We start from the raw sequence: 12833 nt of genomic DNA, 5'->3' as shown, positions 1-12833 counted from the left end.
TACCTTATGAATTTCCATGTGCTCTCCATTGGTCGTTGAACTGCCAGGCGTAGGCAACTGAATTAGTACCATCTCGGAAACAGGAATGTTTATATCCTCTCCTCACTCTTAACATGCCTGTGCAGTCTGAGCCACAGATTGACCCCTATTGATCTAATTTGACTACACTTCTGTGGAGTAGACAAACAGTGCTAGAAAATCCAGGGACTCTAATTCACAGTACCTTATTTAGGATCCTAGGTAATAATTCTTATTTGCATTAATCACATTCATCAGCAGAACCTGAGGCTGCCTCTTGGCTTATATGCATTCCTACTCCTGACAGCAGAACAAAAAGGTATCTGCTCTGAAGAAAGGGTGTTTTAAATATATTGACACTTGATACTTAATAGTTGCAAAACTTAACTATTAAAAAGAAGATGTTTCTTCGAATCAATGGCTCATGCATTACTGTAAAATATATCGATTAAAAACAAAGCATAATGTTAGTCATTTAGTCAGTAGAGTGATGCAATACTGAAATAAATTTATCCTTTGACTTTTGCATTAACCTTTTATTGACTGCTTGCATACTCATAATTAACACACGCTTTAGCTAGCTTGGTTAATTTTAGCATCGTGATCAGTGTCCTCTAATGTAGATGACACCCTGATCATCAAAAGTCAGTGAAGCCCAGGAACCATAACCAGGCAGGTGTCTGTCTCAGTGAATTTCCACCTGCCCATGAGACATCAGCCACCTCCCAGGGAAAGTGTTGTGTGTTGTTATGCTAATAGTCAAACAGTCATACATACACAAATGTTTGACATCACTTAGTTGATCATTGGTAAATATTAATGGACAAAGTCCATTTGTGAAAAACAGACAAAAAGGTTATGAAAAATCTGAGAACTTCAGAAGGTAGAGGTAGTGAGAACATGCACTTCAACAGTAACAAAAATGAGCTTTTTTAATTGAATGTGTTGCAAGTCTTGATTGTTTTAGTAAGAAAGTAGGGACCATGGAGTTTTGTACATTCTACAGACAAACAATTCTTTCTGTAATATGTTGTTGAACACATATTGTCAAGGTGTTTGCTCTGAAATATATCATGGCAGTTTTCCTGTTCTCCTGCTGCAGATAAAGTATTGAGGGCATCTGTTCTGTATTTCAGAGCTTGTGTGATTTCCACACTTAACACATTTTGTGCATATTATATACACAGATTAGTTCTATTGTCTTTCAGAGTTCTGACTCTATTAACTCAACAGTTTTTGATTTATATGGAATATTTTCATTAACTTACAATATTGTAAATCTTTGTACTTTCCCACTACCACTGTAGCTTAATGTTTACAATCTTTTTTTTATTTGATTTTGTTTATCTGGAGTTATTGTTGCTAACTTACATTAACTGACAGATACAACAGATTTTAAATAATTCTGTACAATCATTTTGGTGCCTTTGATTGTTCTGCTTCAGTTTAAAATGTTGCTATGCTTTTGGCAAGATCTTCAGTTCTATTCCACTGCTACAAATTAAAGACCATTGTGGGAACAATTTCTCCTATAGAATACTTTTTTAATCAGTAATATACTCACCTGGAAAGGTGTGTATTTTTGCTCCCTAATTCTGAGTGAGAAAGCACATCTTTAGCTGTGTTCCAGATTGTGGGAGCTATTTGGGTGAATTTCTTAATGAACTGCCAGCTGCAATGGTGACTGTGTAGAAGCAGCTCTGTACCTCTGAATAGGAGAAACTTAAGCTGGTTTTGATGTCAGCAGATGCAGCACAGGGGTTGTAATTTTGGTCAAAACAGATAATCACTAAATGTAAAAATGTATCATTCCCTGCTGTTCTGGCTGGTATGGAGCAAAGCAGTAGAAATCCGCCATGGGATCGCTGAACTTGGAGTGTTACAGCACTGCTTTCTCTTTTTTATATTTTTACAGCACATCGATGCATTTCTGTCATCAGACTGGCACAGCAAGTCTGAGGACCTGACACACTTCCATTCCTCTAATCCCTCACATGGAACATGCCATGGCTAAAACTTCCCAAGAGCATGATTGCCTGAAAGTTCAGGCACCTGCTTAGTTGTAGGGAGACTTTTCAGCAATGACTCTACTGGTGAAAAATACAGAAAAGGGAAAGTAGCAAGTAGTGGCTCACCTGTCCAGGTACAGCCTCACCATGACTGCTGCCACATTTACAGCAACACAAACACCCAGATGTGAGAGAAAAGGTGGTCAATCTGTTTGTGTGAGAGAGCAAGGCAAAAAAAAGACATGAAAGGTAAAAAAGGGGCTCTGAAATGGTGAGGAAGCTAAAGGCTGCAATATCTTTTCTCTCAGTAAAAACTGTTGTTATTAGCAGGTGTGGGAGAGAGAGAATGTTTATTATTATTATTATTATTAGCTGAGTTTTGCAGATCACATAACATGCCTGCAGTATTTACTGGCTGAGCTTTGTGATTTGTCATCTGCAATAATCTCTCCATGGTTAATTTGTCCACTTTTAGGTGGAAATGCTCAAACTGGAATGTCTTATACTCCCCACAAAACTGAGTGCATTATTTTGTGCCAAGACAGAAAATAAAGCAAGATTTTAAAAGCCTTATAGAGTTATGCTGTAATTAGTTTCAGCTTCCCCTGCATATTAATTTTCTCCTGTGCCTTTACATAATTTGGAAAATGTCTTCCAAACATGATGGCACAATCAGTTAAGTACCTCTCAGAACTCACACACTAAACTGCATTTGCTCCAACAACTATTATAAAGCAGCCAGCAAAACAAATCCTCTGTTATTCTGTACAGTGCAGCTTATCAATGCAAACAGTTTAATATTTATGCTAAGAGGATTGTCACAAGTAGCTTCTGTTCCTTTAATTCTTGTTTTAAATAAATAATGAGAACATTTAAACACATTACTCTTCCCAGGGCCCTGAGGTCGGCTAATCTTATTATTTATGAAGTGATGTGCTACATAATAGTACTTAGTGCATGTTAACAGATGCTATTATCAGGGGCTGATGTGGAGAGCTGAAGATATATTGGAATGCTATGTGTTAATACTGTCCTTGTAGTGTAATGTACGATGGATTGAGTGCCCAGGATGCTGGTGTAGCAATTAACCACCCACCAACATGGGTGTAAAGCTGAAGGATGTTTTCTCATGGGGATTACACTGCTATTAATAATTCCCAGGAGAAGAAGACATCTTTCATTTGGCAGCAGTCTCTTCCAGAAGGTCAATGGTGTGGACAAGGAAGTTGCATGTGTCAGTATACTTAGAGTTCATTCTACTGAGATGAAAAACACATATGTTTAAAACAACTTTAAATTTATTAGAAAAATTATGTGCCTTATAGAACACGAATTTTTTAAAATGTCATACAAAAGTGCATTTCTGCAGTTTAGTTGGTTATCTCTTTAAAGAGCTGTATAGACCTACAGTATATACTAAAATTAAGGTAACGCTCAGCATTTTTCTTAGTTTTGCCACATTGCAAACATTAACTAATTAATCAGCTGCATGCAAGTTGTTTGAGGGGAAAAGAGAGGGGGAGAAATTCTCCTTGTACTGTGACAATGGTTTTTGACGCAGCATGTTGTATTCCGGTCTAATCTTTAGAGATGTGATGGTTGCCACTTATAAAAACTTCCCTCTGCAGGCTGAAGTTCAGTTGAATATTATAATTAGACTTCACTAGTATTGATGAATAATCCATTTAATAAAAAACATTGTAATTTAAACATTTTCTCTGGGGACTAACATACACTAACCTTTTAATTTAATTTTATTGAAGTTTTGCCCACCTATTCATCATTGGAAGTTGTTATTAACCTCCATTTCCATTTTTCTTTATAGAATTTTCTCTTTTTAAATTGCTTTTTTCAGAGCTGAGCAGGTTGATACACTTGTAAATCTCCAGAATCTACAAAGCTAGTCCAGCTTCTTTAATGTTGTTTAATTTATCCCCCCTGACCTTAATGTAGTAAATTCAGTTTAATCTTTCTCAATAATCTAGTAATACATTGGAAACCGGCAAACATTTAAATCTGATAATGGTTTAATCACATACTTTAAATAACAGCTGAGATAATGAAAAAATAATTCACCATATAAAGGAGCACTAACTGAGTTTTCTCTGTGATTGGCTTTTTGAGAAATCCCTATAGAAAATACTAAGCCTACAACAGAAATCAACTTCACTGGAAATGTGCAATCCATTTGGTGTCAGAAGATGTCGTATTTCTTTTTTATTATCATCTTTCTCTTTAAATTAATGCTCAAATGTATCCTCGCTGAGTATTCAGTTTCTTGATACAGTTTTACTTAAGTGGTTTATCTGCTTACCTTTCTTTTCAGATGCCAGTCAGATGCAGCAGAGAGCTTGCCAGAAGACCAGAAACCAGAGTGCCATCCCTTCTGGACAGATGATGATGAATGTAATATGCCACTGCCATATGATCTAGAAGAAGTAATTGCTTATCTACAAAATCTTGTTCAATGGATGGAATAACAAGTGACCTTCCAGCCTAGAATTATTGATGCTGGTCATCTGGGGAGAAGCTTTGTAGTTATCATAAATCTTTTCAGCTTTATGATTCCTTGATCATATGTAATTTTATATGTCAATGCAGATTTTACCAGTCTTTACACAGTAGCTTTTACTGTCTCATAATAAAAAAGATCAGCCCCCAAATTTACAGAAGCATGTGTTTTTAAGACCTAAAGTCCAGAACATCAGCCTTAGTTTCCTCCTCCTCCACTCTAATTCCCATTGACCCTACAGCCCAGGGATATCCATGTTTCACAGACTCACAGGATGGGTCAGGTTCGGAGGGACCACAGTGGGCTCATCTGGTCCAATCTCCCTGCTCCAGCAGGGTCATCCCAGAGCACAGGCACAGGACTGTGTCCAGACAGCTCTGGAATATCCCCAGTGAGGGAGATTCCACACCCTCTGGATAATCTGTTCAGTCCTCAGTCACTGCACAGGAAAGACATTCTTCCTCATGTTCAGGTGGAACTTCCTGGGCATCAGTTCTGCCTGTTCCTCTTATCCCATTGCTGGGCACCACCGAGCAGAGCCTGGTCCGTGCTCTGACCCCTCCTGCAGACACTGACAGACAGCAATAATGTCCCCTCTCAGTCATCTCTTCTTCAGGCTGAACAGGCAGAGCTCAGCCAGTGTTTTAACAGGTTCCCTTGGGTATCTAAATTTCAGCTTCCATGAGTGTCTAGAACTGTCTCTGGCCTGGCAGGTTTGAGCAACCTAAGGTGTGGCTTGTAGCAGTGTGTCTCTGCACTCTCCCCCCACCTCCCGATGTTGCTTGCGTTCCAGAAGTTTCTCCTTTGTTCTCCTTAGCTCTGTATGTTATTGGTTCTTTTGAATTGTGCATCCTCCCCTATCAGAAGTCTATTGGTGAAGTCTACTCCTTTTCCTTCTTCCCTCTGGCCCTCCCAGGTTGGTTCTCTGGAGCTAACTCCTCCCCTTTTCCCTTCCCTTATAAACCCCTGCCATAGTGTGCTTGGGGTCACAGTCCAGGGGCTTTCAGCCCCTCCATGCTTCCCCTGTTCTCCGTCCCCTTTCGCCATCCCTGGACCCTCACCCGAAGATCTAATAAATTCCCTGGAAGACCACAGATTGCAGCCGTACATTTCTTCGTCCCACCTCGTTTCCCACTGAGCTTCTGTCCCCCGAGCCCCACGCCACTCCTGCCTGCTCGCCCGCCCCGGCACAGCCCGATATGCATCACGGCTCAGCCGACTGCCTTTCTCTGTGGCGTTGGGGCTTTCGGCTGCCTTTTGGGGGTGCAACGCCACAGTGGCTCACACCTGTGGCAGAGCAGACTGCATGATCTGGGCATCCTAATGAGAGGCCAGCCTGGGGTGAGCGTGCTGGATATCTTCAAAACAAAGCTGTGAATTCTTCGTCCACTACCACAAAAGGAGCAGGAGATGGTGGAGATAGCCCTTTGTGCAGTGGCTCCTTCTTAGACCATTTTATCAGATGAGGAATTCTCGAGGAGCGTCCTAACACAGATCTTAGGACTTTCTTACTGGTTTGCCTCATGGCAACTAAGTATTACTGGAAGAGATTTCTCATGTGAATCTGTACCTCCTGGGCTCCCTAGAACTCAGGATTCAGTTTTGAATTCTAACCATTGCTTTGTTTCTGCGTGCTGTGAGTCCTATTCCGAGGTCAGGTATCCCAGTGCATTGCCTAAAGAACTGATGGACCTAAGTAAGGCCTTCCATTAGGGTTGTTTGGTCCCCTGACAAACTAGATTTAGATTGTGTGATACTGGGTATTGCAGCATCAAGTGGGATCTATGAGAACAAAGCCAGAAAGCTGAGAGATGAAGCTGTTTGTGATGTTTTGCAGTAATGTGCTATAAAGAGAGCAATTCTGTATGGGTGATACAGGGCACTCCTGAATGAGATAGAGGATTTTTGTTTGGTAAATGGCTGTTTTAACTGAACTGGTTGGATTGGTGTCCAACTGTGCCACAAAAAAACAGAAGAAAATCATTATGGTGAAAAAGCACTCAGGCTGTATTATCACTACAAAAGAAGCCAGTAAGGTTCAGAGTTTGACATTGCCACCAAGAAATGAATATGCCTCCTGTGTTAATCTGGGGTTTAAAGTCTCTGCTGAGGCCAGGCTCACCCAGAACACAGCAGCTTTCTGAACTAGCTAAGTGCTGTGTGTGCGGATGAGGCTTGTACTGCTGAAAATTGTACTTTTGACAGTATAATATATGCCAGACCTCCCTGGAGCTAAGGAAGCTGTGCCAGTAAAAATTCAGTTTTAGTGGTATAAAACTGTGTCCACACCTACCAGCTTTTGCCAGGACAATTATATCAAGTAGAGATTGTACCTCATAAGACTTCTGGTGTAGCTGTGCCAGCAAAAGTATAAAGACCTGAATCAAGTGTTTCCATTGTAGTCCTGGGCTTTTGAAAAAACTTTTAGTTACCCTGTAGAATGTAAAGACTCTCTGAAGAGCAAATTATTACTTCAGGAAGGTTTGGTAATATTACCTTGATCCACACATTTATCTATTGTCTCTTGTGCCACAGATTTCATAACATTTGGAAATACTGTTACGGGCATAGCATTTTCTTTCCTGCACTAGCTAAAGCTGGCTTTACCAGTGGGCAAATAGCACATATTTGGATTAGTGCCACACTAAACACTGTTTACTTTGGAGATCACTTAGAGAAAAGCTAGCTGAAGATGTGGGAATTCTGCTTTTGAAAAGGCAGTTCTCAGAAACAGATATTGCTTTGGAAATGAGCATTATGAATTCAAACAAGCTAATGATGTAACACTGTTAACACAGTGTTTGAGGGGACTGTTCATTTATACTGTTACTTTATGATTACTTTGTGTTTAATTAAGCACTGCTAAAAACCGTGGGGATCACAGTATTGGAAGGAATCTGACCATCACAAAGGGTGGAGATGGCACATCAAGGAAGTTTGTAGCTGAAGTGAAGGCAAAGCTATTGAAAAATGATTGGCGAATAATTATTTCCAGCAGCAATAAAAAAGAAAAAAAAAAACAAAACCAAAAAACAAACAACCCCAAGCCTGTTAGGAGAGTGCTGGTGTTGGGAGTAATAATAGAATTTTTAGAATACATGTTCTCAGGTCTTGCCTATTCTTGAAGATTTAAGGTAGTGGATTAACTGAACAAGTACTAATCTCAGTGCAGTCAGATAGCACTTATTTAAGCCTATGACAAATGAACACCTTTGGAATGAATATGACCTAAGATTCACTGCCAAAATACCAATAATCAAGTGGTTTAGGGCTCTGTGTTGCATTCCAGTCTTACATCATCTCAATCAGTATAACCTGATTGAGTTTGTTTGAAATGCAGAAGTATGAAAAGATTTCATATCTCCAAAAAGCCTTCAGGAGTTTATAGCAAAAACATGAGTAAGGTGATGGGACTGTTTGAAGCACATAGTAATGCCAAAGGGTACCCCAAAAGGAAAACACAGTTAATGGCAAGGATATATCAAAAACCAGACAGATCAAGTGTAAATTATTGCTGTGTTTAGATTATGTATTAGAAGCAGACAAATACTTTGAAGTTTTCTTTATTTTATTTAAGTAGTTACAATTTAGCTTGTTTCAGTGATTCTTTAGTAATGCATTTATATTCCATTGTTAGATAACCAATTTCCTTTTTGGATAAGCTGGAAGACACAGCCTCTAATAAATGTTCTGTGTATAGCACTTGTTTGCCAAGCCAGGATGCTTTAGAAGCTTGAGGACCACGGTCAGGTTTTTTCAAGGAAGAGGTGAGAGCATAAATTAACTCTTGGCATTAAATTCAGTTGTTCTTTTAAAATGGTGAAGTTCACGACTTTGCTTACATTTACTTTTCATCAGCCAGGACTGAATTGAGGTAAAATAGTTCACTTGCACGTGTGTGTCAGGCTAAATGGATTGCAGAAGATACAGATCTATTTGCCTGTCTGCACTTGCCTTTAGACAATATTCATCAATTTTACAAAAGCTACTGACTAAACACGGAACCAATACAAATGAAATGCTCAAGGCAAGGGGTTTTTTTTATAAATCTGATACAGAGTTGGTTTTACACTGATAGAAAGAAAATGTTGGCAGAAAATGAAAAACAACTATTGTTTCTGTAATTTGGAGGATGAAAGATACAGACCATTTTAAAGTATTTGATAGAAAACTGCTGTGTTATGCAATGTAATTAGAAATGTTTTTATAATGCTTTGGTCATGTCCCTGTCTGTGAAAATATTTTATCCCATAGGTTCTTTCTTCTGTTGAAAAGGTTGTGTAAATAAATAAAATAAATCTCAATACTGTAGATTTTAAAGGCATCATACTTATGTTCTAAGCTTTACAACAGATTCTGATTATTTAAAGGGTAAATAAGAATGCCATGAGTAATCATTGACTGGAAACTGTGCAGGATGGGTAACATGCACCATAATAAATAGCCAAATCAGTTGCCTTATTATCATCTGAATATGATTTTTGGTTCACTGGTAGAGGTGCAAGATGCACTATAAAATCCTGCTGGACTACTTAATGTCGTGGGGGAGATTCAGGGATTCCACTGATGGAACAGGACATGAAGAAATTAAAAGGTTATTAAAATCCATCATGAAAGGTGACTAAAATATTGTAGTGCGTTAAGAATTGGCATCGCTCCTTTCTCAGTTATAGCAGTGCTGTTCCATTAGTGTCATGCAGTGGCATTTGGGCTATTGGATGTCAAACCAGCCAACAACTGATGTCTAAGCTGGGCTGAGAGCAGGGCAAGAGAGATGAGGTGAGATGCACATGAGACCCAAGGGATGTGCTTTTTCAAGGCCACAGCTTTATTAAGTGAACTCATATGGGAGTCATTGAGCTCAAACTTGTACAGTGCAGGTCAGGATCTCTCCCTTAATTGTTACCACCTGCTGCAAAGTTAATGTTGGCTCCCTAAACCCCTTCCTGCCCCCAACAGACACTCCTCAGCTTTTTGCTGAGAGCTGACTGCTCTCAGCTCACACCAAGATTACAGAGTTGGGAAGAATGGTTGTTCCACTGTAGCAACAGGGATGAGAAACTCTCAGCCCCAGCTTCAGCCCCCACCTCTGTCCTGCTACACCTTCGCAGACTGAGAACCTCCAAACATTCTGTTTCCCATTTGAGATTCAAGGTGCTGCAGCTCATCTTCTGTCCTGTCCCACCAGGACAGTGAGCTGACACAGGGAAGAGTCAGACAAGAAGAATTCTGCTTGCATGAGGTTCCTCCTCAAAAATAGGTACCCACTGCACTCCCCATAAGAGTGAAAAGTTCAGCACTACACTAGTCTGATTTTAGAGAGTGGAAGCTGCTGGGGATTGATGGAGGACTCTGGCTAAGCCACCAGCACTTGTTGTTCTGTAGGACTCCCATCCTGCCCTATTCTGGCTCACCTCACCTGTACAAGTAGGGCCAATCCTCACAGAACCACTGTTCTCTTTCCTGTCCATACTGAATGTTCACCTTCAATGTGGCTGGGTTTGCACCTTCATTTGCATTCATCTGTCCTCTTCATCTTGGCATTCACTGAACCATAGAAGATAATTTATACAATCACAAAAAGACTGTACATAGGCTGCTGAACTGGCTACATGACATGTAAAATAAAAGCCAAAAAATAACTGATAAAATTATCACATTAAAATGCTGATGTTTGGGCGTGAGCACTTCACATATGTCATGTGAACTATGGCTTTTCTTCTTGTTGCTTTGGAGATAACATTCATAATCCAAAAGGATGTATTATGCTATGGCTTAGATCCTCTAAATCTCCACTGGTTTTACAGGGCTTGTCCATGATGATTAAGAATTTGGTCACAAAAGTTGTTCTCCTCCCCCTCCCTATCGTCAAATACTTGCTTTCATGCCAACACATCTTGGTCTGATTAGTCCCCTTGATTACAGGCTAAAGTAAAAAGTCAGGTGTATAAGATTCCCATTATCCTTTATTTCACTGCTTCTAAGAACAGGTCAGATAGAGTTATTTCAGTGAAAATGTGAACAATCAACTTCTGTTTACCATTAACCTTCAGTTTTCTTTTCTTAAAATCAAATCAGGGCTTGGTAGGCAGTTATTTTCATGCATGTCCCTTGATCAGTGGAACAATCTGTCAAAAGCCATTAAAGCCTCTATTAGGCTGAATTGCATTCAAAGTTAAGCTCTCCAATCATTTGAAGGGCTGTGATGATTGTTTTTAATATAGTATACATTGATTTCTCTCTCAGAGTAGTGATGTAACTTTGAAACTAAGCATGTATGACTTGAGCATTTTGTTCTCCAGCATGTCTTGAGAAGCTTCATTTCTTGTGGAAGATGAATGTCTTCATTTAAAAAGGGGGGAAAGTGCAGTGAAATCACCTGGTTATTCTCACAAGTTTTTCATTTTTCCTACTTCGTTGTAACCCTCAATAAGGGTGTAACATATGGAATGGGAAGGAATTTTCCAAGTTCCCTTTGCTCAACAGTTTCACTGAACAATTGAACATCTAATTGTACTGATATTTTAAGGTGGCTGTTTATTTTAAAATATCAGGATGCTTTACACAGAAAAACTGAGGCAGAGGTCAAAAGTGCAGCTGGGATCTGAGTGCCAACACTGGAACAATTGTTATGTAACCCTGTGCCTATGCTGTATCTCCATTACTTCCAGTTAATCAGCTCAGTTTACAGATTAAAGATGCTCTCATAGAAATTGTTGTCCTCCAAAGTTATCTGCCAGTGGAGCTGGAATCTGTCCTACTTGTGTCGTAGCACAATATTTAATTGCATAACATACAATAATACATCTCCTATAACAGAGATCTTTCAGACTTCCTAAGGTTTGATTAAACTTTCCAGTGAATCTTTTAGTTGCATTCCAAGTCCCTGAGTTCTCACTGGGAAAGGTAGATTTTATTGGAATCAAATGATTCCATGGAGAATATGCAGGGTATAATACAATACAATATAATATTGGACTATCCCCACTCTTCTAGATCTATTTCCTCTCTAGTATTTCCTCTGCTTGCCCCACAAAGGGGTACAGCTGCTGTATTAGGAAACTCTTAAGAAAATACCCTGTTGGTATTTGTGCTATTTTTACCAAGGTGAAGATGAGCTGCTGAAGCAAACTGGACTGCTGGTTATGCACCTGTTAGCACTTTGGGCTGGTACTTACTTGGTAGTCTGGGAGTACTTTACTGAGAGCACCGCTTTTCTAGCTATTTTGATGAACATCCTAATAATTTAATGTCCAACATCAAAGAATTCCACAACCCTTTCATTGCTGTTCTTTCTCTTCTGTTGATTGATACCCCTTCTTTCCCTTTTTTCTGAGTATTAACAGTAGTGTTATTAACAAGTTTTGTTCTTTGTTAGGCTGACATGACCTTAAAGTGAGAAAGCTTTAGAATTATGTATCAGCTATTCCCTGAAGTACATTTATATTCAAACCAGTTTATTAGGTTATTTTCACTTCTTTTTTATTTGGTATTGCTACTTTTTTTATTAAGATCTATTTGTAGAATTCTGTAAGACATATGGTGATATGTAAGTTTGTGTATGAAATTTATGTAATTCACTTAAATTTATCAAATAAATCACTTAAAGAACTTGTTTGTCTGTCATTTGCCCTCCAGAAGGTGTTAGGTCTTGTCTTCAATACCTCATTATTACAGTGCATGGATGAAGAGCATATATTTTTCAAACCATCTAAGTTCAGGTGCACAGGTGACACAATTGGTTTCTATAAGCTCTCTGTATGCCAAATAATGAGAGAGAAACTTTGCCAAAGTGGCACAGTTATTACAACCTTAAGTGTGTTTCAAGTCCAAGTGCATAGTCATCCTCATCTGCCTATGCTGGCAATTTAATAATGGTAAATAGATAAAATAGATAGTGGAGAATTTGTTTTTATTCTTTGAATCTATAGAATTAAATTCTGGTTATATTGCAGATCTTCTAGGAAGAAAGGCAGATTAATTTCTGAGCCTTTGGTAAGACTCATATCATAAATGAATATGACTGACTTCGACTCCCTGTAATAGTGTTTCCGTCAGCAAAAATGTATGGCTCTCCTAGGTTTAGAACACATTCTTCTGGCTGTGCAACCTCACACTTCCCATGTCTGACACGAATTGTTACATTATGTGAATAGTAGGAACTCAGTTCCTACCAGCACTGCATCAACTTGTTTGAGTGTAATAAACTTTGTTCCATGTTTGTTGCAGTAGAGCTTGCAATTTAAAACACATGTAGCCAAGTTAAGCAAGGCAATGTCAAAGAAATATGTCTT

At 39.1% G+C, this 12833-nt stretch overlaps 1 protein-coding gene across 6 annotated transcripts in view; it reads left to right on the top strand.

The window, feature by feature from the left end:
* The window catches only part of FTO (FTO alpha-ketoglutarate dependent dioxygenase), a 230151-nt gene extending 218001 nt beyond the window's left edge, over positions 1-12150 (top strand). For all 6 annotated transcript variants that reach the window (XM_085071847.1, XM_085071849.1, XM_085071852.1 and 3 more), the window contains 2 exons: positions 4354-5285; positions 5838-12150. In XM_085071847.1, the coding sequence (XP_084927973.1) occupies positions 4354-4507 (154 nt within the window). In that variant the 3' untranslated portion in view covers positions 4508-5285; positions 5838-12150. The remainder of the gene's footprint in view (positions 1-4353; positions 5286-5837) is intronic.
* Positions 12151-12833: the final 683 nt, after the last annotated feature.

The sequence above is a fragment of the Lichenostomus cassidix genome, chromosome 11 (genome assembly GCF_008360975.1).
Source record: "Lichenostomus cassidix isolate B80296 chromosome 11, HeHo_3.0, whole genome shotgun sequence".
NCBI classification, from domain to species: domain Eukaryota; kingdom Metazoa; phylum Chordata; class Aves; order Passeriformes; family Meliphagidae; genus Lichenostomus; species Lichenostomus cassidix.
Note: the sequence above shows the minus strand (reverse complement) of the source record. Positions and strands in the feature narration are given on the sequence as shown.